Source organism: Porites lutea, chromosome 3, assembly GCF_958299795.1.
Source record: "Porites lutea chromosome 3, jaPorLute2.1, whole genome shotgun sequence".
In the NCBI taxonomy this organism is placed as follows: domain Eukaryota; kingdom Metazoa; phylum Cnidaria; class Anthozoa; order Scleractinia; family Poritidae; genus Porites; species Porites lutea.
The window spans coordinates 26,311,833-26,338,010 of record NC_133203.1 but is presented as its reverse complement, the minus strand read 5'-3'; the positions used below and the strand labels follow the sequence as shown (position 1 = coordinate 26,338,010).

The 26,178-nt window shown below is 38.3% G+C and overlaps 2 protein-coding genes across 2 annotated transcripts in view; both read right to left on the bottom strand.

Annotated features, from left to right (window-relative positions):
* The window catches only part of LOC140930823 (collagen triple helix repeat-containing protein 1-like), a 42,016-nt gene extending 30,777 nt beyond the window's left edge, over positions 1–11,239 (bottom strand). Inside the window, exon 1 of the mRNA XM_073380535.1 lies at positions 11,151–11,239. The gene's annotated coding sequence lies outside the window, so the exon portion shown is untranslated. The remainder of the gene's footprint in view (positions 1–11,150) is intronic.
* A 2,956-nt stretch (positions 11,240–14,195) lies between these two features.
* On the bottom strand, positions 14,196–22,702 carry LOC140930812 (uncharacterized). The gene is made up of 3 exons (XM_073380526.1): positions 22,592–22,702; positions 15,243–15,641; positions 14,196–14,976 (listed from the first exon to the last, which is right to left on the bottom strand). The coding sequence occupies exons 1-3, from the start codon at positions 22,700–22,702 to the stop codon at positions 14,623–14,625; spliced, it is 864 nt and encodes a 287-aa protein (XP_073236627.1). The 3' UTR covers positions 14,196–14,622.
* Positions 22,703–26,178: the final 3,476 nt, after the last annotated feature.

Here is a 26,178-nt window from a genome sequence, read left to right as displayed (position 1 = left end):
ATATCGTTTCGATAATACTTCCAAGCATCATATTAAACCCAAAATTTCATCAATATGTAGTTTAGACACCAGGCTAACTTTTCCAGGGTGAAATTTTTTTGGCGAGTCATATCTCAAAGAGAAAAATCTATACATAATATCAAAGATTAAGTGTTTTTTCTATACTGAAAACGGCCAAAAAACCGAATTTTTAGAACCCGAATTAATAATAGTAATCCAAGTCCCAGGGAAATAGACATAGCGCTAAATGATTCCTCCACACGGCCTCTTCTGAAAAAGCCAGGGTGAACCTAACCGCCAAAGCACTTAGCTTTTTTCTAATAGAGTAAAACGTACACTTTGCTTCGCAATTTCCACCTTTGTCTTTGTATTTTGGCTCCTTTGTCAAAAGGAAGCTTATTATAATTCAAATTTGTTGCTCTAGAGCGTAAGAAGGTCCCGGATTTTTCGCGGCATTCTGGACCGCTTGGAGGTGATTTAGACTGCCGGTGATGGTTTCGTCAGAACGCATCCTAATCTTGGTGTTCTTGTGATACAAAGCCACAGTTTTCGAGATATCGGGGTAGCCGCCCCCACGGATTTTAACAGGGGCATTTTGGCCGGGAAACTGGACTCGTTTCGATTCGATTTCGTTCCCGTAAGTGCAAGAAAGGGGATCCGTAATCAATGATCACCTCTAGTTTTTATCCTATAGTAATACTTAGCTTGGGCGAGCTTCAAGTCACTTAAGATATCATTTTATTGTACACTTTTAATAATATTCATGTCACTATAGCGTCCTCCATATAAATTAAAAAGGTGCAAAAAATGACCTGTCTTTTCCCGGATATAAAAAAAGCGGTACCAGCAACCTCATTAGATTTCCGAATTTTGATCGACTCTTTTCCATAATCAAACGGTTCGCCGTGCCCTCGAAAAATATCCGTAGACAATATTTGCCAAAACTGGATATAAAAGAGATAAAGAACTCCTTTTTGGGTAGCAATTGTTAGAGGAATACATAGCAAGTTTATGAACATACCTTGTACTGTAAGGCACTACTTGTCTAAAAAAGTTTTGACTAAGCGCTCGATGAAAAATATAAACTTAGGCGCCCTTCTATATCTAAATATAGAAACTTAACAGCCAGTTTAAAATCCGAATATAAGTAAGAGCCTTAGGCCTAGGCCAAACATCGTACTTTTCTTGAGACGAATTAGACTCTTACATGGGTCGACCTAAATTAATTAAGATCATCTGTTGCGACGACATGATTACAAAACTTGGTCTGATTTACGATGGGCTAAGTCAATTGGCTCGACGCGTCCTAAGTTCGACGTCTGACTGGCCAAAAGACGATCTCATAACTTAATTTAGGTCCACCCATATTAGAGTTTTATTCGTCTCATGAAAAGTTTGCCGTTTGGGCCAGGACCAACTTATAGGAGTAGCTGTTGTTTCCCTTTTTCTTGGCATCATAATTATATATCTTTGATGTTATATTATAACTATTTTAGTACTGAAATCTTCATGTTTAATAAATTCAACAAGACTGATGGTTAATAATTATTTCAGACACTTTCCAAACGTTTCCCCCTCTGTCGCTGACAAAAGATGCTTCGCATACTTGTAATTTCCATGCTGTTTATCACCTTTTCCGCTGAAGCAAGACGTCTTGGGGAATACAATCCTTACCTGCGAAGTCTGAGTAAGTGTGTTAACTCCAGTACCTCGTCCACATTATTGGGAACCTATACATAATTACGTATTATTGCACCCAATTCACCACTTTACTGAGAAACGCGAAAGGAAAGGGAGCCGAAATGCATCCTACAATTGTTCCTGGGATTCGTTACTGGGGACGCGCCGGTCAGCTATTGGTCAAATAGCCCCAATTATTGCCCCTAGCAACAGTCCCAGAAGTCTTTGCAAAAGTTAACTCAGCCCAGTTTCTTTTTCGTTGTGACGAACTAGTTAACAAAATACCATAGTTGATGTATTCCATGCGCTAGTTTTTCTTTTTATGCCTCGAAATCTGTTAAATCAGAAACGTTGAAACGTGCAACTCGTGTTCAATGCTCGTGAATATTCACTTTTACTATATTTGGAAACCTTAGTGGCAGATAGCCATTTTCAATACAATGGCTGCCGCGCGATCACCATGCAGATGTTTTAAGAGAAGAGTTCTGCATTTCAGGGTTAAAAATACACCGTTAAAAGACAAAAAATAAAAAGAGAAAGTTCAGAAGAATGCACAGATTTCTTTTTGAGGAGGAAGGGAAGCTTTTCATCAAGAAATCGTCCTTCGAGGAATTCAACCTTGTTTTCTTCACGACCGAGTGCATGGTCTGTTTTGAAATGCAACCAAGACAGTGAAGTTTTTGTAGAATTTTCAGGTACATTTTGCTCTCTAAGGCCAGGACAATTACGTTCTTGAAAGGGAATTTATGTATTTTTAAATGTTTCATAGACGTTTTTATAAATTTTTCTCTTCGGCGCTAAAGAAAAGTTACAAAATATGCCCCGATTTGAGATGGATTTTGTGCGTTAAATTTTGCCAAGTGCTCAGCCGATTTCACTCGCGTGAACGGATCCACGATCCAGATAGTGTTTTCCGAATTGCTTTAAAGGATTAACTTTTTGGACTTTGAATAAAAATTTTCAAGAAACGGCTTCTCTGTCTATTGTTTTGAGTTTGTTCATTCATAAAATTAGCTCAAAACACGATCGTGACTGCAACATCCAAATAAGCTTAAAATGCTTCTCACATTCATTACACGTATCTCTTTTTGCGAAGATGCCAGGCTCAGGTTTTGGACACTTTTGGAAACGCAGCTAATGAATTTTATTCGAAAGTATTTTTTACTGTTTATTCTAGACTTTTACTATAAGAATTTTGAAAACCTATTTGCGGTATAAGTTTACTGTGTAGAGGGTCAACGAGGCATCGTTTTTTGAAGTGACAACTTCAAGAAGTTGCGAGGACGTCAGTGGGTTTCATAATGTTACGTCTGGCCAGGGTGGTTAGGCAATTATATTCTGCTCAGTGTTTCGGTACGATTCCTGGTTTCAACCTTTCAAAGCTTTCAGTTTTTCCCCCGTTCGTCGGCCACGTTTTTAAGCGGGCGCGGGAACTTGAATTAAAATTACGTCACGTTGTTTACGAAGTTTAATTGGTCAGTTATCTCTTCTTCTCGTTCCAAATATGGTACTTTCGAAAATGAATAATCACGAGCATCGGACAAAGCAAACATATCAGAGTTACACGTTTAACCCCTTATGAGTTTCTGGTTAAATCTAGTAAACAATTATTCTTTGAAATCGAGGTAAATAGTGGCTAAATAATTAACGGAGCCGCGAAGCGGCGAGGAAAATATTCCTGAAGTCACTATTCACTGAGAATGAAAAGAGCAATTGTTTTAGTATATACACACACGAGGTGATCTCGACAAAATCAGAGAGGAATCCATTAAAAAGTATGACTTGACTGACGGATCAAACCATGAGAAAAGTTAAAAATAGATCTTCGCAGAATTTTCAAACGTGGCAATTTACAAGTTTATCACTTCGCAAACAACAGCATAATGGCTTAAATGGAACGATAAAAAGTTTGAATTGTCTCCTTACCTGAGAAGAAAAGTAGAGCTTTGTTGTTTTCTGTTGAATCGCTAAGTTTATAGCCAAAAATGTTTGTTGTGTCGTTCTTCACATGAAGTACTGACAAAAATGGCGGCCCGGTTGCTCGAGGTAAGGCGTCGTCTTCCTGTAGAATTGACGTCGAATCTCTGCAAACAATTGCTTTCAAATTTGTTTTTGTAAATAAACTTCGATTCGTGGGCCAAATTTTTCTTGTTAGGAAACGCTGAGTTCAGGAAACGGCCTCTTCTTCGCGAATAAACGGGAGCTGGAAACAATCTATCAAGCTCAAAACTCAGCTACAGTTAATGGGAAAACGCTGTTTTGAATCCTTCAAAGTCTTTTCTTGCCTTAAAAGAAGTCAACGATACGATTTTTTTTCCACTTTTAAAAGATCGTTCTCGTTCTGTTAAAAGGATGGGAAAAACACCGAGCTCGCACATTATTCACTCGCTAGGAGGTAAATATTGTTGAATAGTCCGCGATAGCTAACCAATCAGATTGCTTAAATCACCAAGATCACTAATAAGTGTATATATACTACTGCTATTTATCCCTTTGATGGCGATTATCAGCGATATCTTTGTTGATTCAAAACTCTGAGCTCTAGATAAGGGTGTTCTCAGAAGGGGTGCTCTAGATGCAATCTTGGGGAGCCAATATTTTCATAGTTGCAAGAAAAATTATCAACACTGGCCTCTGAAAGTCTGATCCTCTTTTCACGTAATTTCCAAAATTAAGAACATGAAGTGTGAAGTGTTCTGGACGTGATTAATTAATACGGTCTATCATTTAAGAATAAGCGGGAGGGGGAGAGAGGAGTGATGCTTAAAAGAGAGGGGGGATTAATAATTTTCCTTCACTGAAAAGGCAAGGGAGGCTTACAAGAAAATCCCTCCCCTAGGCTTAAAATAAGATTTAAGATAACCTCTTGCGCTTTATAGGGCCCTATTGATCCATGTATCTATTGTGCCTTAAAATACTTCGATCCATCTTGAATAGCAGGCGCCGTTTACCTAGGGCAAGGAAGAAATCTCGAGGACGCGCGTGGGGAGAAAAGGAGAAGAGGACTCCTCTCCCCTTTGCGTGTTCCCCTCGAGCGGCCCGCAAAAAAAATAATAACCGACGCATGCTACGCAGGCTAATCTTGAATTGCTTTCATAGATAATATCAAGGACGAAAATGCGCAAAGGAAGTATCGCCGTTCCAGCTGTACTGTGGTTGGCGGAGAATGTGTGAGGCGCCGAAGTTGCCGACTTTCTAAGAAGAAATGTGACGACGCTTCGTGCCCTTTTAATCAAATATGCTGTGTTGCAAACTACCGAAGTTGCTGAGGTAAGACACTATAAAATTACGTACCACAAAACTTTCATTAATTCAATTATCGTCTTCCTTGGGGAAGGGGAGGTGGGGCGTTCCCTTATTTGATCTAGACGGATGTGTGTCGTCGAACAGGGTATACTTTTCAGGGTTATGGACCGGATATACAATTTCGCTTAATTTGGCGTCAGAGTTTAAATGCTGCTGAGAGATGAGCAGTGTACATTTGTAGCACAGACAATTATTTTCCAAAACAGTCAGTTCCATTATATCTATATATGCAAAACGAAATAATTCAAGATCATAAAATAGGGTCTCCTGTCTTAAACAGTGTAGCAAAATAAACTTTTTTTTTTTTCGGTTTGAGCAGAGTCAGGTTTTGAAGGCTTTGGTGGAATATCTCTACCCAGACTTCCCTTGAGTGTTTCACCAGGTCCCCCGCCGGGCGGTTATTTCTCAAATAGATCTCCTGGTTGGCTTACATTAATCCACTGTTCATGAAAGAGGTGGAGGGGGGGGGGGGGGGTGGGGAGGAGGGGTTGGGAAGGCTAATAGAGAAGAGGGCCTCTTCCAAAACTGAAGACAGAGGCAATGGTAATTGCTGAAGGATCAAAAGAAGAATAAAAAATATCGAGTATCAAATTTATAAAACCATGTACAGGTTACCCAATATCTTACACCGAACCTTTAAGTTGACTGTTTCCCAAGTGTGGGTGACTAAAGAGCTTAATTTGGTATTGGTATTCTACACAGTGGGATTGGGAGCCATTCCCTCCAAGTGTTGTAATCTGCCCGAGTTCCGGAATCCATGAAATATTTATTACTTCGTGGAATCAGCCCTCAAAGTACAAGATCAATGATTACAGACCAAAATAAAGAAACAAAAGCTGAAGCATTTTGGCCATGCATTTGAATAGAAGCGAGGGATTGGAGAAGATCAGATGGGAAAGATAGATGGGAAAAGAAAAAGGGAAAGACCGAGAAGGCAGTGGGAAAGGGACATATGGATGTTTTCGACATGTTACTAACAGAAGTTGGAAAATTGGCAGTTGATAGATAGCGTTTCCGCTGTGCGGTCAACGATGCGACGTCCAATAGGATAGGAAGTTGGAGTTAGAGTAGGAATCAGGAAACCTGGGCTTTGGAATCCGTTATAAACGGGGGAATCCCGCTAACGATTGGAATCCCGAATCCAAGTTCCGCTGACAAGTCTGCAATCCATTGATTAAAATCCGAAGCCCACAGCATAAAATCCACGAATGTCTTTTAATAGATTACATCACATACGGGAGACATTGATAGGTTTTGGATGGAGATATACGTATCTAATATAAAACTCCCTTTATTGCTTGTGCAAGAAGCTCTCTTGACATCTGCTTCCATCAATTTTCGTTTTCTTTTTCTTTTTCTTTGCACAGTTTTCATCGTTATGTGCATGCTCAAAAGTCATATCCGCAGGCGTGTCATGTGTGGAAGGTGCTCACAACAGAAATAATTGTTGCTTTAACAGTGGAGTGAATGTTTGTTTTATTTAAGACACCAGCAGTTGTAGTGGTATACAATTTGGCTTCAATGTTTTAGTTTCAATCAATCAGATTTTTTAGTTTTATTGCAATTTATTGTTTGCTTTCAGGAAATCTAGTGTTCAGTTGTGTTATAAAATTACTCTGCCGAAACTCACGAATCAATAAAGTAGAAAATAAGTTTTCATTCCAAAAGAGATTTCTCCCTTAAGGTGATTCACTGGTTTTGCACTGCGCATCTCTTACGGCGCATAACAAGATGGCCACCGCAAAAAAGAGCATCTGAAGTAACATTATTCAAATGAAGTTCACTGAAGAGAACTCTATTGGAATTTTTGCTTGCGGTTGTTTCTTGCCGAAGTGAGACTGTGTGTGTTGGGAATGTGCATAACGTAAGAAGTACGCGTGTTGCTGAGTTCGACTTCCTCACGGAGAACCTCGCCGAGTGGATGTTAACTTGTACTTACTCATTTTGATTTTCATTTAAACGCTTTCTTTATCACATTAGAGCCATTTATACAAGGAAAAATAAGACGCGTCTTACATAAGACGCGTCTTAAATAAGACGCGAACTGTACCATTTATACGAGCAGCTCGTATAAATGGTTCGCGTCTTATTTCTGTTCTCGACTCGTTTTCATGTGAATGTTGCCCGTAACAACGGCAGCCAACAAGGCGCAAAAATTTTCCCGCCAAAAATTAACGCATGCGTACCATGCGTTCGCGTCTTATGTAAGACGCGAAGGTCATTTATACGAAGTTTTTCTCGTCTTAGCTAAGACGCGTCTTATCTAAGAACAGGTGTTAAGGGCTGTTCTAAAATAAGACGCGTCTTAGCTAAGTCGCGTCTTATTTTATACGAAATGTGCCGTTTATATGGAAAGTTCGCGTCTTATTTAAGATGCGTCTTATGTACGACGCGTCTTATTTTTCCTGGTATAAATGGCCCTATTGTGTCCTAACTGTGATATCTCGATGTAAATTCTGTAAAAACGAATGTTTTATTACTTTCTTTCCCCTCTCACACACATGCCATTTTAAATCCCGCCCCAGTACTCTCTCAAAAATCGAAGAAAATGCATTTGGTGCGCACTTTCTGTAGCTCTACCGCGAAAACGAGTACGGTGACCCCCATTTTTTATTTCAAGATTTTAATAAGGATAGTGCTTCCTTTCGATGAGAAAAAATTGGCACAAATCTATGTTCAGTTTTTTGGCAATTTTACTAAATTGTACGGATTGAGCTATCACTGGTCGAAGAGCGCGTGTCCAATTTAAATCTACTTTGGAGCGTTAAGTAAAAACAAGGGCATTAAAAGGCATTTTTCGGGAACGTGAGTCGATAAACAATACATTAAAGTCAAATTCTGTGCGTTACCACATGCATCATCGAAAAAATCTCTCCTTTTTGTCTACTTTTGGGCTGCGCGGGGTTTTTGCCAAAGGGTCCTAAACAGCCGTATTTGTCAGCATTGTGACGTCAAAACAAGCACGGTGACCCCCACTTTTTATTACCTTTTTATCATCTTCTTGACTTGTTACATCAGTGTACCAAGTTTCATCTACAATCTATGTTACGTTCTTTTCTGTTTTTGAGGTGTAGTATAGCTGAAGTAATGAACTGCACGCGCCGGGAGATAAATAGAGAACTAATTAACAAAGCAATCGAAATACTGTATCGTTATCGTCATAAGGACTAAAATATTTAATGCGTTAAACGCTATAATGCTATAATCTAATGTCATAAAAAAAAAAACGACTAATTATTAGTTAAATCTAGAATTTCTTCTTCTTTTTTTAATTGGCTATCATTGGTTCGTAAAGTTCAGTTTCTATTCAGGTGCAGGCAGGCAAGCCGGGAACCGAAAAAGATGATGGAGTTTAGTTAATAAAATTTAACAAAAAACCATCAAACTTTTGATGGTTTTAAAAACTGTTGCCTTGTGTTTTGTCTTTTCAATGTGTCTTATCACTTTTAGCCACTTCGCCACCACACAAAAAATCTTACGCTTGGGCCTTCTCATGCCATCCAGAATACCTTTTGGAAATCCCTTGGATGAAACGAGTTTGACAAAAAGGAAAAAAAAAAATCTCTAGCACTCACTAGGGTAGCCTTCTCAAAATTCCTCTGCTATTTTATAGCTTGCGAAACAAGAGAATTCAGGCATGCGAGAACGAATTGGGCGCTCAAGAAGAGTATGTTTCTAAATTTTTATCACATTCTCAGCTCGATGATCAACCCTTTTAGAGCAAATTAGCCCGCCCTCCACCCATGAAGGACAGCCGGACGCATGGATTTCAGTGAAGTCGATTTTCACCAATCAGATCGTTGCGTACTCAAATTAGCATAAATTATTTTTCTTCTCAATATTCAGAGAAGCGGAAATTTGAGCCTCGCTCACTTGGCTTTCGGTAGAAGTAACAAAGACAACATGTATATATCTATATTTTGTTACTAAAAGCCTAATGTACATTTGAAGCACTGACACAATTATAAAGAACAATAACAAAGACTCTCTATTACAACGACAAGAAAGGGAATAATAATAATAATAATAAAAAGTCACATTTCTTTCAACTGATACAACTGTAAAAGGAAGAATACTCAAGTTATCCTTTAACATACTACATTTTACTTGTTAACTTTTTGCTATAAAACTTACTAGCGGGCAATTTTTTTCGTTTTTGCGTAACCCGGAAATGGTCTATCATGATCACAACTACGGAGAAGTTCAGGTTTCCTACTCCTCTTTTGATCCAATCTCATTTCTTAAGTCCCAATTTTTCTTTCGCTATGGTGATTAAAGCTACACCTATATCGAACACGCATCAATCATTCGGGTTATTGTACACGTTCAGAGTTTTTAAGTCTTTAAGTCTGGTTTAAACTGCGTGTGCGGAGCTAGAACAAACACTGCGTCTTAAACTAGTTAAATGCGCCTTAAGCTAGTTTGAGTGCCAAAATATTATTTACATTTTCATGAAAAGTATGATATAGAATATTTTCCAGAGGAAGCCAAGGTCTTAGCTTACCTCCTATTCTTTTCACATATTAAGCAAAAAATTGTAAGACCTTTATTTGGAACCTAAATTTATAACTCCAATCCAAGAAAATGGTCAATCTCCAGAAATAGGATAGCCTGAACTTGTTACAAAAAACTGATATAGTTTTTGTCAATAACATTTGAAATATGACAATGCAAATTACACATGCAGAGATCTTGCAATCCTTTGACACTGGCGTTCGGAGACTGTAGAAAAACCACCAGAAAAAATAAAATAAGAAACTTGGTCAAAGACTGGGCAGACTATGACAGGGGCCTAGACACTTCTTCAATCATTGTCCGGGACACTGACTCCCATCCAGTGTAAGCGTCACCCAGGGTGTGACCACAACTACACTTTCCTACCCATAAATACGCTCTAACTGCGCCTTGTAGAATGTTTTCAAAGTATCCCTCAAGTGACCGTAGCAATTATTTAGGATATTTCTTGTTTACCTTAATCTTTCCGTTATAAGTATCGCTGTTTGATTTCCACACACATTGTTTCCAGTTGGTTTGTGGTATTACACTTGCTTGGCTTGCTTTGGCGCTTTATCCTTTCTCTCCTTTGTTTCCTTTTCTTTCTTGATTTCCCACAATGCCTCGCTCTCCTTTCATTCCCACAAGTCCCGTTTCATCTTTTATTCCATGGGGTCTGCTCTTCCCAGGAGGCCCTTCGCGCCCTCTGTCTCCTCTTGGACCCGGCATTCCTTGCGATCCCTTATCACAGATCTGTCCTTTTGCACCTTTCCTTCCCTGGGGTCCTTGCGGTCCAGGAATGCTCGGCATTCCAGGCATGCCATTTGACCCTAGAATGCCGGGAAAACCATGACCCAGGATAGATTTCTGAAAATTAAAATGAATTTTTTAACATGAGCTTATTTAAGAAAGGGCTATTTATAACGATAGAGAAAGTGATCGGGTCAAATGGGTTGTAAGACTTCAGTTAATCCACGGCTACTAATGTAGGAAATAAAAAAAATAATAATAAAAAAATTAAAAGTCAATAAATAAATAAATAAATAAATAAATAAATAAATAATAATAATAATAATAATAATAATAATAATAATAATAATAATAATAAATCACGTCAATGAAAAAAGCACAGCGCTATAATTTTATTGATATGATATGACCGGCTAACCATACCCGTCTTTTACGAGACAGGCTGACAAATAAATTATTTAAAAGGTCAGAAATGTCAGGAGCTGGCCACAATATCCCTACTGTTCTTTTTCGTCCTGAGTTCTACACTTTTCTGAGATGTGGAAGTGTGAAAGAACCCTGCTTTCCTATTTTATCCCTTATTCTACACTAGTAAAAGGTGTAGAATATATAAAATATTGTCGTACTTTTCCCCTGGTCAAGAACACTTTGTCATTATTTACTTAGTTCTAAACTTCTCAGAGGTGTAGAAGTGTGTGGGAAAAGTCTGATTACAAGACGTGAGACCAAAATTTGGACGAATATCAACACCAATATCAACTAAAAAAATAATAAGACACAGAGGGAGTACGGTAGGCTATGAAAAAGGGGGCTTTAGATTGCGCCTGTATGCATGTATATTACTTCATGCAATGTTTTTTCACCCACTTTCCCAGTAATGACCCAGAAATGTCAGCAAAAACAAAATAATTATTTCATACCTCGCATAAGTCTTTTAAATTTGCGGTGTTTTGTTGCTGAGGTGAGATGGTTGTTTCCAGCGATCCCCCAGAAAAACAGAGAATCAACAAAACAGCGAAATACTGAACTATCATAATGATCTGGAGAGTTGAACCAGAACACAGTGAATGGACCAGGTTACATGCTCACCAGTTAAAATAATAAATATTTGTTTTGTTCCTGTTTTACTGTTGCTGGTTACTTTCTTATTTAATTTCCTTTTATGGCAGTTATTCGTGTTTGTTTTCCTTCTCGAAAAAAGTTCCCTTCGAAAGTAAGTCGTTATACGTATAGGTATTGTTTCAATGTTTGTCTTCATGATCACCACATCATTTATTCACACGTATAGACATGCACGTTTTGTTGGAGTTGGCCTTGAAGTAACCTATATGGCTTATTACAGTGTATTACATGTTTATATCTATGCGCTTACATGGTAGTGGCCATGGGAAATAGAGATCTTAGGCGGCCAAAAGAGAGATCGCACTGACGCGAATTAGTAGTTTTGATTATTTTAGTCTTTTAATGTTTAATAGTTTTTTAGATCAGAATTCTATATGTTGTTGTTCGATCCCGTTATCTTACAGCGAGGGCATAAAAAAGCAATGGTAGAATATAGAGAATTGACTCTGGAATGATATGAACAAACCATAAACCCTAATGACCGTTAGCCTATAATAAGGGAATAGACCGATTTTGATAATGTTAACATCATTACTTTGCTCTGAGGCTGAGGGAAATGAAACAAAAAAAGTGTATATTCACCTCTAAACTTTCAATTGATTGCTAATATTTATCCCGGAAGCCTCAGAAACAAGAATGGATTTATTACATGGAAATTTGTCGATTGGGGCACCAAATGAGACCGAGAAAAAAAGTCTTATGAACTGGATAGGGTTCGAGCCCACTGCCACCGGGTTTGCTCTATACGCTGCTTCCCAGGGGCTAGACATGAGTAGTAAAGTGATAAATAGCGCAGATATTTTCGGGCGCGGAAAGAAGGATAGGTTCTTTTAGTTTGCCACTTGAGCCCCACTTCTTTTACGAAACACTCAGTGCAGTTTAGTAGGATTTTTAGCACTTAAATCTCTTAGTTTTCTCTCATCCATTTGATTTTGCCACCGGCGCATCATTATAGGGTAGAAAACAAACAATTGAACAAAGAATTTCTCACGTCGAATGAATTTCTAACATCAACTACAGCCCAGTTGTTTTTATCTTATTGGATTTCCTGGCTTTATAATCGGTTTTCCATAAAATAACAACCAAATCCGGGGTGTTATCTTTTACACTGTCTCTCTTTTCGAGTGTCTGCTTCTTGTTCTGTTTTTTGAATGAAATATGTTTATCGATCCTTTTTTTATTATATTTCCACTTATTGCAACCTTTTTATCGCAATCTCATGTATCATATTTATCAAGCATATTTATTTTGCAGTGCTTTGTTGCTGAGGTGAGGTGGTTGTTCCCTTGAGTGATGATCTCCATGAAATACAGAGAATGAACAAAACAGCGAAACACTAAACCATCATAATAATGAGAGTTGAACCAGAAGGCACTTAATAGACCAGTGCTACGTGCTCATAAGTGAAAACTAGTAACTATTTGTTTTGTTCCTGTTTTACTGCTGCTGGTTACTTTCTTATTTCATTTCCTTTTATGGTAGTCATACGTGTTTGTTTTCCTTCCGAACACACCTCCCTTTGAAAGTAAGTCGTTATACGTGAAGGTATTGTTTCAATTTTTATCTTCATTATCACCATATGATTTATTCACGTATGCATTGACACGCACGTGTTTTGTTGGAGTTAGCCTTTTTTCTGGAGTAACCTTTACACCTTCTCATTACATGTTCATGTCGATACACTTACATGGTAGACTCAGGCGGCCAAAAGAGTGATCGCAGTAAAAGTAAGTCTCCTTTTCGATTTAAACTTGTAATATCGAGCAAGTTAATTTTTTAACTCCTGGCTCAGTTTTTGTTTGCTTGAGCTTTGGAAATGGTGGTACAATTTCTCGGAGGCAAAAAGTGTAAAGATTTGTAGAGAAAAAAATTGCCAATCTATGACTAAAACTGTACTTTAAAAACGAACTAAAATATTCAAAACGCTATGGTCACGTGTCTGATGACGTCATATCCCTCGTTTGGTCGTTAAAAAAAATTATCAGGTAGATCATTACTTTCTCGCAAATTTTCACTGCCGTGTTTTGAAACATCGACTTTCTACAGCCCTCGGCCTAGTCTCTCGACTTTTTCGCTCATATTGATTCCCCCCTGATTCCCATGCGGGAAGTCAACAGGTTACTTTTAACAGCCCCACACAACCAACACCTTAAACATGCTATTTGTTTTCAACTCGATAATGAAATCTTGTCCCAGCAACAAAAAGACCTAATTTGGCAATAGTCACGTTATCAATGACGTCATTACCCAATGTAAAATGAAAAGATATTTTATAGCAAATGTTATGGCAAATGTTATCTGACATTCTTCTAGGTATAAACTTATCAACGTTACAAAAAGTATTTTTAAAGTATAAATAAAAGTATTATTATTTATTTATTTATTTTTTTTATCATGATGATGATCTATTTTTTTTTCCTAGTTAGCTTACATTTCTTGTAAATACGATTGCTGTTGTCCAAAACATCAGGTCAAAAATTCAAGAAGCCTGAATATTTGTTTGATCGTATCTATAGGCTTTTGAGTGTAAATTTCGAGTACGTTTTACCACATTTGTGCATGTTTCCATGAATTTCGTCACGTTCTAAAGAAAGTATAAGGGATAACATGTGAATGAAATTTAACTTTTTGCTGAAAGCCTTGCACAGTGAAGAAAATACACTAAAAAGAAGGGAAAGTTAAAAAAGATAAAGAGGGACGAGAAAAGTGGATAAAAATCTCCATCACATATAAGTAACGACCAATTTTACTTGAATACTCGAATTATTGTTTAAGTGACGATTACTACATCAAACCTCTAGGGTAATTAATGTAATTAATTACTCGTTACGAGAGCCCAGGAAATCGCCTATCATCACGAGTATTAACTTCAATAATATCAAAGATTGTCGATGACTACGTTCAATAAGCTTTATTGGTCTTGTTTTAGAGTAATCTCACTTTTCTCTGCTGTTCTTGTTATTATTTAAGTTACATCTACATTAAGCACAGTTCAATCACTCCAGGTTACCGTAGTTACCATCAAATTTCTCAGACGTTCAAATGTCTAGTTAGTCTTACTGACAACTAATTTGACTAACAACAGTCCATGCTATCTTCTCAAAACGACGACTAAAAGCAAGGCTTATTGAGTACGCGAAATCTAAGCCATGTAATTTACCTCAACATGTCTTTCGCGCAGATAAACTACTTGAATTGTTGTTTTATTTTTCAAGAAAAGTCGAAAGAGAAAACACTTAATCACCCGGAATCGAGGGAGGGAGACTCCCGTTAGGACTGGGGCCTAGATACTTCTTCTATCATTATCCGGGATACTGAATTCCACCCAGTGTGAGCATTACCCAGGGTGAAGCTACCACACTTTCCTACCCATAATTCCACTCTAACTGCGCCTTTTCGAATGTTCTCACAGTACCCCTCAAATGACCGATGATGATACAGATTAGAATTTCCTGATGACCATTCGTTGTAAATAACAGCCTCAATCGTCATTGGTCCAGTACATTCGTTTCCATTGAACTTGAAGTACCACCGATTACCCTTAGTATGACCATAGACCCTCATGTTTCCCTGGAACGAGACTTTGAGCGCTGAATCCGACTTTAATTTGTTGAAAGCACACTCCTGGCAAACAATTAAAATATATTTGGTAACGCCTCTATTCTTGTAATACTAATTAAAAAGGGAAATAAAAATCAGCTGAAAGAGGTGACATAAAGTTAAGATCACCAGAGGGGGAAGGGTAAGCAGATTTTTCTTCTCAGAGCTATTTAATTGACTCCAAATTAATTTACTCAGCAACTTCTTAAATTTTCTTCCTTTTTGTATCGAATGCGATCGTCTACTTTCCTTGTGATCTATAGCAATTATTTAGCATATTTCTTGTTTACCTTGATCTTTCCGTTATCGGTATAGCCGTCTGATTTCCACACACATTGTTTCCAGTTGGTTTGAGGTACCACACTTGCTTGACTTGCTTTGACGCTTTCTCCTTTCTCTCCTTTGTCTCCTTTTATTCCTTGATTTCCCATAATGCCTGGCTCTCCTTTCATTCCCAGAAGTCCCGGTTCTCCTTTTATCCCCATAATTCCTGACGGTCCGCTCTTCCCGGGAGGCCCTTCGCGCCCCCTGTCTCCTCTTGGACCCTGCACTCCTTGTGATCCCTTATCACCAATTTGTCCTTTTAGACCTTCTCTTCCCTGAGGTCCCTGCGGCCCAGGCACGCCGGGCATTCCCGGCATGCCATTTGACCCTGGAATGCCTGGAAAACCATGACTCAGTATAGATTTCTGAAAGTAAAGATGTGTAATTGAAAGAAGAGCCATAGCCTATTATAGCAGCGAAGGGAGGTAATGTATTGAGAGAGTAATTGCAGTCTGTCTTAGAGAGTCTTAGAGACGAAGCGGGAATGAAAGCGTACAAATTCAATAAGTAATGAAGAACGGCGGGAAGTTTTAATCTAAATTCATGACTACCTATAATAATCCATGTGAAACCGAAAGTTTTAATAAGTAAGCTAGCAGGAATTTTATATCAAGGATTGTTTTAGCAAGGCTACTTATATTCATAAAGAAAGCGGTCGAGACAAACGGTTTGCCGAACTCCGAGTTTTCACCCTAAGCAAAACAAAATATATCTATATTTAAAGAAAGAAGAAAAAAAAACTAATAATAATCAAGATGATGATGATAATGATGATGATGACGGCATTGAACATCATCGGCATAACATAGTATTTTTAGATAAAAAGCAAGGATGGTGTCATATAATTGTTGTAGTCGTCCCTCAGGGAGCTACCCGAATGGTTAAAATTGAAAAAAGGAAAAGTCGGAATAATGCAATGATGCTCGGCTAAGGAATGTAAGTGCTTCAGAATAACGTAATAGTTGGAGCTTTGGTTTTGGTGTCAAATGCAAATTCCTCAGACTAGGATAATTATTGCTAGATTAATAATAAAATGATAAAAATAATGATAATAGAGATGATGATGATGATGATGATGATGATGATGATGATGATGATGATGATGATGATGTGGAAGATGATATAATAATACATCAGTCAATTCCAGCTGTGCCCAGCGCCTCCCCCCCCTCGCCCCTCCGGGCTACTGCGGGGCATTTGCCTGCCTTTTCAGTCCCGGGGGTGGGGCATTTGCAAATTACGCTCTGCCTGGGGGCCGGGCATTTGTCAATCCCGGGGCTATCCCCAAGCTTTTGATACGCACGGGGGTTCCTATCAGAATATAACTACACAGATGATTTTACGGGAAAAACAAGCATATTGGTTTAATTGTCAGGGACAGTTAAAAATTGAAGAGGGTTGTAAAGGCTAATGTTCTCAATTTCATGCATGCATTTTCTCATTGCTTATCAAGCCAGAATCACATGGCGAAATTGGGAGCTATCAGGACCTGAATCAACGTTTTTTAGTTAAGCTTTAATTGAATCATTGAATATTCGTTATTTGAAGATCATCCTTCCATATTTGTAAAACGATTCGATATAACATATAACTTTGTAGCGCTCTATTAATTTTAATGTCAATAATTTTATAACAATTCTAAAACTATAAACTGGTGTCGTCGTGGCGTTCAGTCTTAATTAGAATCCTAGACTGTTCACAGTCCTCTATTTTTCCGTAAGATCATCGAGATCGAGCGCTTTGCGTTACGGGCTGCCATCTTGCATGAGTGTCAAAACTACTTAGGGGGCGGGGGTGGTTTGGGAGGAGGCGAGAAAAATAGAGGGACTGTAATGACATCACTGCAGTTCGCGTTCAGGAGGCGTGACAGGAATTTCACGCCCTTTACCATTTATTAATTAAGAAACTCTACTGGTGATGAAAAACATGCCAGACACATTTAGCATCGATTACGCGTGTTTACGAACATCTCCTTTCGAAACAGTGATTTTATAATGTTTCTAGCCCATTCCTCGAAGTAAAATCAGCAAACATACACAAGAAAACATTTTCCTAATCAAAATAATAAAAATCCTTCGTGTGTTTGCGCAAGATGTGCCTTATAGTATGAAAGCGTACGTTTTATGGAAGCGTCGACTTGTCAACGACTTGTCGGTGTCGGCAACTTAAACTAAACCCGTTGTCAACGCAAATTACAATCCCTCTATCCCCCCCCCCCACCCCCCATAGAGCTATAAACCCCGACACCCGCTCGGTAGGTACATTTAAAAATCAAGACGGTAAGACGCGGTATACCTAAACGATCTCACGAAAAAAGTAGGGGACTGTGAACAGTCTATTACAATCCTAACGCTATTACAAACGAAAAATCGCACATTAAAATGCTTAAATGGCACTATTTGACTGTGCGAGCTGACGGAGGACGAGGCATTTGCCCTCGTTTTCGACCCCACCCCAGAGGATTTGACAGCTCAAGAGTCCCCACCCCCAGGAATCTGCCATCCGAGGCCAAAAATAATGCTAATTCCCGGGGTCAGCCGGGGGTGGGGGGGGGGGGGGGTTCTGGGCGCAGCTAGAATTGACTTATGCATAACCAAATATAACGATAGCAATAATAGCAATGAAATTGATAACGGTAAATTAATGATAATTTTTTAAAACCAAAAAAATCTTAAAAGCTAGGGATATTTTAAGATAGTTTATAGTGGAAAGAGAAATTCCTTTTTTAAAACAAAGCTCAATCTCCCCGCATTTCATTTTGCTGCTTGCCTTCATAAACAATACAACCCTAAAAAGGAAAAAGCTCCCCCCTCAATTTAATTGACATGACACAGCCGTCAATCGATACCTGTCTATTACCCAGAAACTGCGAAATAAATTGTCTAAAACTGGTTAGATCCGAACAAATCCGTGAGACTAACCTTTGGGGTAAATTTTGCAAGGCAGACTTAACAACAGAAAAGTTGAGGTTTAAGTTATTCATCAACTAAATAATAAATCGTGAAGCTCAGAAAAAAACACTGTGCCTTATGACGAAGCAGGCATTTTTATTGTGCCAATATAAACTCCGTTGCAGACCTTTTTAATTCGATTTTTTTTCCACCCCCTGGCCAAAACACAAAAATATTAGCTAAAACAGAATAATCGTTTCATAACAGGCCAGAGCCCCGATTTTAATGCGCGCCCGAGGAGGCCTAATCTCCACAGCAACCACCGCAGATTGGTTTCCAATAACAGCCAGGCGTTGCTTTCGTAATTAGTTTTAAGCACTCCTCCAGACACCTTTGGAGAGCGCCGGACACATTGCCTGTCAAGAAACTTTGTACTTCTGATTAAACGAACCAGACATCTCAAGGAAACGCGAAATTTGATCAGACTATTTGGGTATTATAAATTCATTTCACGGTCGATTGAAAATTTGGAAGTCGATCTTCGCGGCTGGCTTCGCAATTGATAACTACAGTTTTCTCGCCGCATTTGGATTCAAATAGGCTTGATACGCTTTCAATGGTTTTTCAAGTGCTTTCTTTTAAGAAAATAGTGCTCCGATGGCTTATTTAACTTCTTTCAAGAGTAGTATGCCGTGTCAACATTGGCGACCTTCGAAGCGAAAACGGCGAGTCGGCGTATCAAGTTTTACTGAGGAGCCACAAGTAGGAATACACTCTCTGCTGGCACATCTTTCTCTGGTTTGGAAGGAACTCTGCGTGGAAAAGACCCTGACCAAAGAAATTTTTACATCTTCTCTATTTGAACGTTTGAGAAAGGCCGTCAACAACGCACATTTTATAGTCGCCGGTGTAAACGAAAGCAAGAGCTCGAGCTCTACTTCACATCTCCTTGAGGAACAGCAAGACCGATTATCTGATTCAATGGACGACCTTTTTGATCAAACGGCGAAGGATTCAAGTCTTTTTTCTCTGGCTTAAGACGATGTAAGTGTCGATGTGCCTCCAGTGACAAATTACTCTCCAAAAAGCCCGCCAAGCTCTGTCGAAATCCCGCCAAAATCTTATTCGCTGGCAGGAGCCCAACACGCTGGATACTCCAGATTTTCTTCCACTTCAACATATTCGTGGTCGCTTGGGCGATCTGTATAATCAACGTCACAGATACAGTATGGTTTCTATATCAGTTATTTTAGTCTCCTTGAAATGTCAATCATAATCCAAAAATTATTATTACAGGTTATCTTTCTATTGCTACTTGTTTTTTACTTAATAGGCCAAATTATAGGGCTACCCTCTCCCTCAGAGCTTACAGGCGGCGCGCCCAAGATTCTGAGGTGATGGTAGTCTCTTTCTTGATATGTCGGTCATTATCCAAATTATTATTGTAGGTCATCTTTGTACTGTCATTTGTTTTGAAATAGGCCAAATTGTGGGGCTACCCTCTCCCTCAGAGCTTACAGGCGGCGCGCCCAAGATTCTGAGGTGAAGGTAGTCTTTCTTTTAAAATGTCGGTTATAATCCAAATTATTTTTGAAGGTTATTTTTGTAGTGTCATTTGTTTTTGAAATAGGCCGAATTAATTATGGGGCTTCCCTCTCCCTCAGAGCTTACAGGCGGCGCGCCCAAGATTCTGAGGTGATGGTAGTCTCTTTTTTGAAATGTCGGTCATTATCCAAATTATTATTGTAGGTCATCTTTGTAATGTCATTTGTTTTGAAATAGGCCAAATTATGGGGCTACCCTCTCCCTCAGAGCTTACAGGCGGCGCGCCCAAGATTCTGAGGTGAAGGTAGTCTTTCTTTTAAAATGTCGGTTATAATCCAAATTATTTTTGTAGGTCATCTTTGTATTGTCATTTGTTTTTGAAATAGGCCAAATTATGGAGCTTCCCTCTCCCTCAGAGCTTACAGGCGGCGCGCCCAAGATTCTGGGGTGAAGGTAGTCTTTCTTTTAAAATGTCGGTTATAATCCAAATTATTTTTGTAGGTTATTTTTGTGTTGTCATTTATTTTTGAAATAGGCCAAATAATGGGGCTTCCCTCTCCCTCAGAGCTTACAGACGGCGCGCCCAAGATTCTGAGGTGAAGGTTGTCTCTCTTTTAAACTGTCAGTCGTCAACCATAGTATTATTGACTTTTCATTTTCCCGAGTTCATAGTGGCAACTTCTTTATAGTTTTACGTGATTTGTGTCAAAGACAAGACCAGGCTAACAAATTTATTCTACTTTATGCGTGGTGCGACAATCACCGTGGCTGACTGGCCTCCAAAGTTCCTTTATAATTTGGACGCTTCTCAGGAGTTCATTCACTGGTTGTAATCCAGAATTGCCGTTTCTCAGCAGCTTGAAGCTCTAGCATTGCATCAGTTGGTCCATGGACGGCGACCTTTTCTTGTCCCGAGTACAATATCGATTCTCGATTCTCGACTCTCGATTACCGTATCTTGCTCGTGCAAGGCTTGGGCAACGGGACCAGTACTAAGACCATTGCAGGAAAACTGTTTGGTAGAAGAAGAGTAAAATGGTGGCTTTCGGTGCGTTACCTGTCTGATGCTCGGTGTAGCACTGCCAAACTGCGCAACAGAATGCGCGAAAAACCCCTCCGGTACTTGAGAAAATACGATTTTTAATATCCACCTAAAAACCTGAGCGATGTGATTTAGTAACTTATTCATGGTGTTCAGCTTCCGGTTTATTCAGCTTATTGCCAGTTGTAGGCAAAGTTCACGCGCACATTATCGCACTCTAACTGGGTCGATTGTGAGGAAACTCTTATGTCAGTCATTGACTAAAAAGCGCCGCGCGTTAACTCTTTGTGCGACGGACGTCCCTTAGAAATATAAATTGCCCACACTGATCGCCAATTCTACTTGCAAAGTGTTGCTGATTGAGTTGTGTAATGTATTCTAGAGAGTAAATTTAGTACTAACCTCGCAGACAAGGAAGTAATGAGACATTTATTTGCGTAGTTAGGCCTGCTATCCATTGGGCAAGCATCCCTTTTATTTTCTTTCGATAGCCTGTCCATGCACTAACCTTTGGGTACAGAAACTAGCTGCCCTTCGCAGTACCAAAACTTGATAGTTTTGGCGTTCAATATTTTTAACGGGTGCTCACAAAACACCGGGACTGCATCGTGCGCCTTTGGCGCTTTGGTATCCTGCGAGCTTTGGTTCATCGCCTTTGAAAGATGGAAATTTTGATATTACGGCGTAAAAGAAGACTGATAAAGCGTGTCTTTCATTGACTACAGTGAAACGCCCGGAAATGACGGATGTTTTGAAAGAAACGGGAAAACTGATAAAACTAAATATTTGTTTTGATAAGTGAAATTAATGAGAAATAACCATAAACTAGTTTTGTTTTTTTGTTTTTTAAAGCGGTTTGTCTGGTACCAGATTTGTACAATTACTTTCAATCAAACATCGATCAGGTTTTGTTAATTATGACAGAATGTAATTAAAAAGCATTATGTTGACAGCTACAAGGCACATGCTTGCCTTAAGCTGCGAGTATCCCGCCATGTTTTAAACAAAGGGCTTCCGACCAAGCCGGCATTCTAATCCGCCACAAATATGTGAAGCACGCGTCTTTCAAAGTCGCCTAGTACTTAAAATCGGGGCTCTGACCTGTTATGATACCTCGCATAAATCTTTTGAAATGCAAATTCTTAGGACTAGAATAATTATTGCTAGGTTCATAATAGAATAATAAAAATAATGATAATAATGATGATGATGATGATGATGATGATGATGATGATGATGATGATGATGATGTTGAAGATGATATAAAAACCAAATAATAATGATAACAATAATAATAATGAAAATAAAGATAACAATAATAGCAATAACGAGAAATTAATGATAAATTTTTAAAACCAAAAAAAATCTTAAAAACTAATGATATTTAAAGATAGTTTATAGCGGAAAGAGAAATTCCTTTTTAAAAGAAAGCTCAGTCTCCCCGCGTTTAATTTTGCTGCTTGCCTTTGTAAACAATGCAACCCTAAAAAAGAAAGGCTCCAACCTCAATTTAATTGACATAACACAGCCTTCAGTCTATTACTCAGAAACTGCGAAATAAATTGTGCAAAGCTAGGTAGATCAGAACAAATCCGTGAGACTAACCTTCGGGGCAAATCTTGAAAAGCAGACTTAACCACAGAAGAGTTGAGGTTTATGTTATTTATCAACTAAATAATAAATCGTGAAGGTAAGAAAGAGCACCGTATCTTATAACAAAGCAGGCAATTTTATTGTGCCAATATTAACTCCGTTGCAGACCTTTCTAATGCGATTTTTTTCCACCCTCTGCCCGAGACCCAAAAATGTCAGATACAACAGAATTATTATTTCATACCTCGCATAAATCTTTTAACTTTGCGGTGTTTTGTTGCTGAGGTGAGGTGGTTGTTCCCAGTGAAACGCCGGAGAAAGAGAAAACCAAGAAAACAGCGAAATACTGAACCATTTTTAGAGCTCAACCAGAACACTGCGATTACTGAAATCAGTGCTACGTGCTCATCAGTTAAATAGCAAATATTTGTTTTGTTCCTGTTTTAATGTTGCTGGTTACCTCTTTATTTTATTTCCTTTTATGGTAGAAATATTTGTTTGTTTTCCAGCTCGAACAAGCTTCCCTTTTAAAGTGAGTCGTTATACGTGCGGGTATAGTTTAATCGGATTTTTACATATATTATATTTAAATGACCATATCATTTACCTCATATCTTTTAGCCACCATATCATTTACATGTGCACGTTTCGTTTGAGTTTGATTTTTTTTTTTTTGCGGTAACCTTTTTTACTCGAACTCATTATACGTTTGCACGTTTGAGAACTTGGACATCGTACTGAAACAAATGCGTGATTTTAATCAATTGAAGTAACTTTGTTATGTGCACGATATTTGTTGCCTCATTTTTCTTCAGTTGATGATGCCCTGTTTTCTTTTTTAGTTCTAACCCGCAAAAAAAAACAACAACAACAACAACAAAAATAAAGGTTGCAACCTCTTAAAAACACCCACTTCTAAGTGGTTAGTGCTTACTACTAAATTACAATCTTAATCCAGCGACAGCCACGCAAGTTCCAACCTGACAAAGTTTATTTATAAGCTATATTCTTTGACGATTCTGTTGCTAAGCATTTATCATTAGTAAGCATTTCTTAGCAAGGAGAGAAAACGGATAAATAGCAACAAAACCAATTGAAATCAAACGTGCGTTACGTCAAGGCATAATCATATCTTACTTATGTCGATACTGTGTAATGTGTCTTTGTTGTCTCGCTGCATATTTAGTTGATCATCCGACTCGTGTCAACCTAACCTCTCGTACATTCCCGCATTCGCTCCCTCTTGCTTTCACCCTACCCTCCGTCCCTCTTTGCCATCTGTTGGGAGACCTTCTGTGCGGTTATAATTTAGTTTTGCAATTGGGCGAGTTTCTAGCCCCACCATTGCCGAAAATAACAAAGGGTTCAGTATTATCACTGTTAGTTAATGCGTCTTTGTTTGAGTCAATTAAACTGCCACCCGGACAAGTGGCCAATTAATGCCAACACTCGAGTGTCATCTGTGTTGTGACTTTAATGAGAACTTCAATGCGAGCTCCCCAAATTCCTACCAGGGTTTTGGCATAAATACTTCCCCTTGATAAGGACAGAACCGTTATTCCGCATCTAGCTACTGTCTATTATCACTGCCATGCCCGTTTCTTGAGTACAAATATTTTCAAAGCTTTACTGAAATTTCATCTTTGTTTTTTGTTAACCTGCACGTTAGCAGAGTTTAATAATTTAATTACAAAAGCATCAAGACTTTGATACGCTGATAGCTGTCGTTTATTGTTGCTTTTACATAAAGTTTCTTTTTGTTAGCACGCCAAAAATATAAAGTCGTGACCCTCTCATCATGTTTCCCCTGCTAAGTACGTAGGTCGCGTTCCTAAACAAGCTCAAACTTGGCTGTTGTTGCTTTGTTGTAAAACACAGAGATAATAAGGACCAGCAAACTGGCCTGCTAGTAAAAGATACTCGAAGAGTAGCCGAGAGCAACTATAATTTCATCATTCTCTGATGAATGATAATTTATTTTACACTAAGAAATAGAATTCCAGATTTTTGCCTTTGTCTTAAATTCTTTCTATACGTTTTTAATCTTAGACAATGCAAAGAATTTCAGCACGTCCAGAAAATTTAACTGTGAGTAGAAATTTGTAAAAAAATAAGCTCTAGCCAAAGGTTTTTACAGTTTCTGTAGAAAAGGAATACTAACAATGTTTTAATTTTACCGCTGACTAGCCGCTTTGGTTCTTTTTTTCGTCGATCAATAATTCACTCCTAAGAGGCTTCCTTCTTTCTCATTACCATTTAAATACGCGTGAATTCCTTGCACTTTCCTTTTTCATAAAGAGGAAAACGAATCTAAAGTGAAAAGTCCATAAGTAAAGATTAGATAGCCTGCCATCACACCAAGGCGTCTTTCACAAGATTAGCGCGCTTACTCCTGGATTATTTGTATAGCCTTTTCTACCTTGCCTTTTTTGTTTTCTTTTCTTTTCTTTTTCCACTACTCTTTTCACCACAAAAATTCAGCCACTATGCCTCTTTTAAGGCAGCGAGTCAGTTTTTAATAGGGCATTGGTGCCAGTTCAGCGATAGAATTTTTCGCCTGCCACGCGCGAGGCCAGGGTTCGATTCCCGGCCAGTGCATCTATTTTTCATGTGTAATGTGGATTAATAAATAAATGATAAGAAAAAATTGCTATTGTCCAGTCATCTAGCTAATTTAGTCATAACAAGGGGTATAGAAAAAATGATTTTTCTCAGATTGGGAGATCTGATGTACACTGCAGGAGGTAGGACAACTGATTTAGGCTTTTCTTTATCGCGTGTTTATAGCAATTCTCCTCTACTATACTTATGCTCTAATAAAATTATTTATCGATATTCTCTCCATCTTTGCAACTTTTTCATATACCATGACGTAACCACTTAAGGCAGCAAAAAATAAAGCAGTTTTATCTGTTTGCATTCAAGTATTTGGGATCAGTTCTGGATGGCTGGTTTGATAGAATGGTTCTGACAAATAAACACATCCATTCGAAGAAGCTGTCGTGAGTTACTTACCATTTTGTTGTTTTACTTATTTTCTTGTATCTTCGAGTCCTTTTATTTACAGCACGCTTCAGATAAAAGTACCAAGAAACCCCTTAGTTAAATATTTTTCCCTTTTCCATTTGAAGTGGAGTTATTAAACAAAAAACTAGTTAAGTATTAGAAGCTTTGTGTTGTTCTAAGGTCACAGTTTAAAGTGTTTAGCAGAAACAGGTCACCCTTACTTTCATGAAATTCAATCACATTTTATCAACGGTAAAGAGATTTTTGAGGTCAGGTTGATTTTCTCAGCGAATCCGCAAACATGCATAGCATCAACGGGAGAGTAAAATACTGCAGCATTACGAGACTAGCTATGTTTTGTGATCCTTTATTCGTGCTCTTTTATTGGATAGCGAATATTAAGTTACAATCTTGCTTTCCTACTTATTTGCATTTCCATTTATGGCATTAATATTTGAAGTTACCAAATTGGTCCTTGTTTCTATTTCTTTCTCGAACAACTTAATATTTAATGCAGCCACCTATTGAATAATTTCCGGCCTTGTTAAGTGGGTAATCAGTACGTTTGAGTAGTCAACTGAAATTTTGGTCAAGCTCCAGCTAAACACTGCCCAAAACATAGGTGTGGTTTCTATTTTTAATCTTAACACCATCAGATAATTTTCCCACTGACCCATGGACATGCATGTTTTGTTTGTTCTGACCATATGACTAAAAAAATGAGTAATTTAAACAAAAGAGAATTTTAAGACGTCGATACCATGTTACATGCTAGATATTTGTTGCTTCGTTTTTATTGATTATGCTTTGTTCGATTGATTTGAT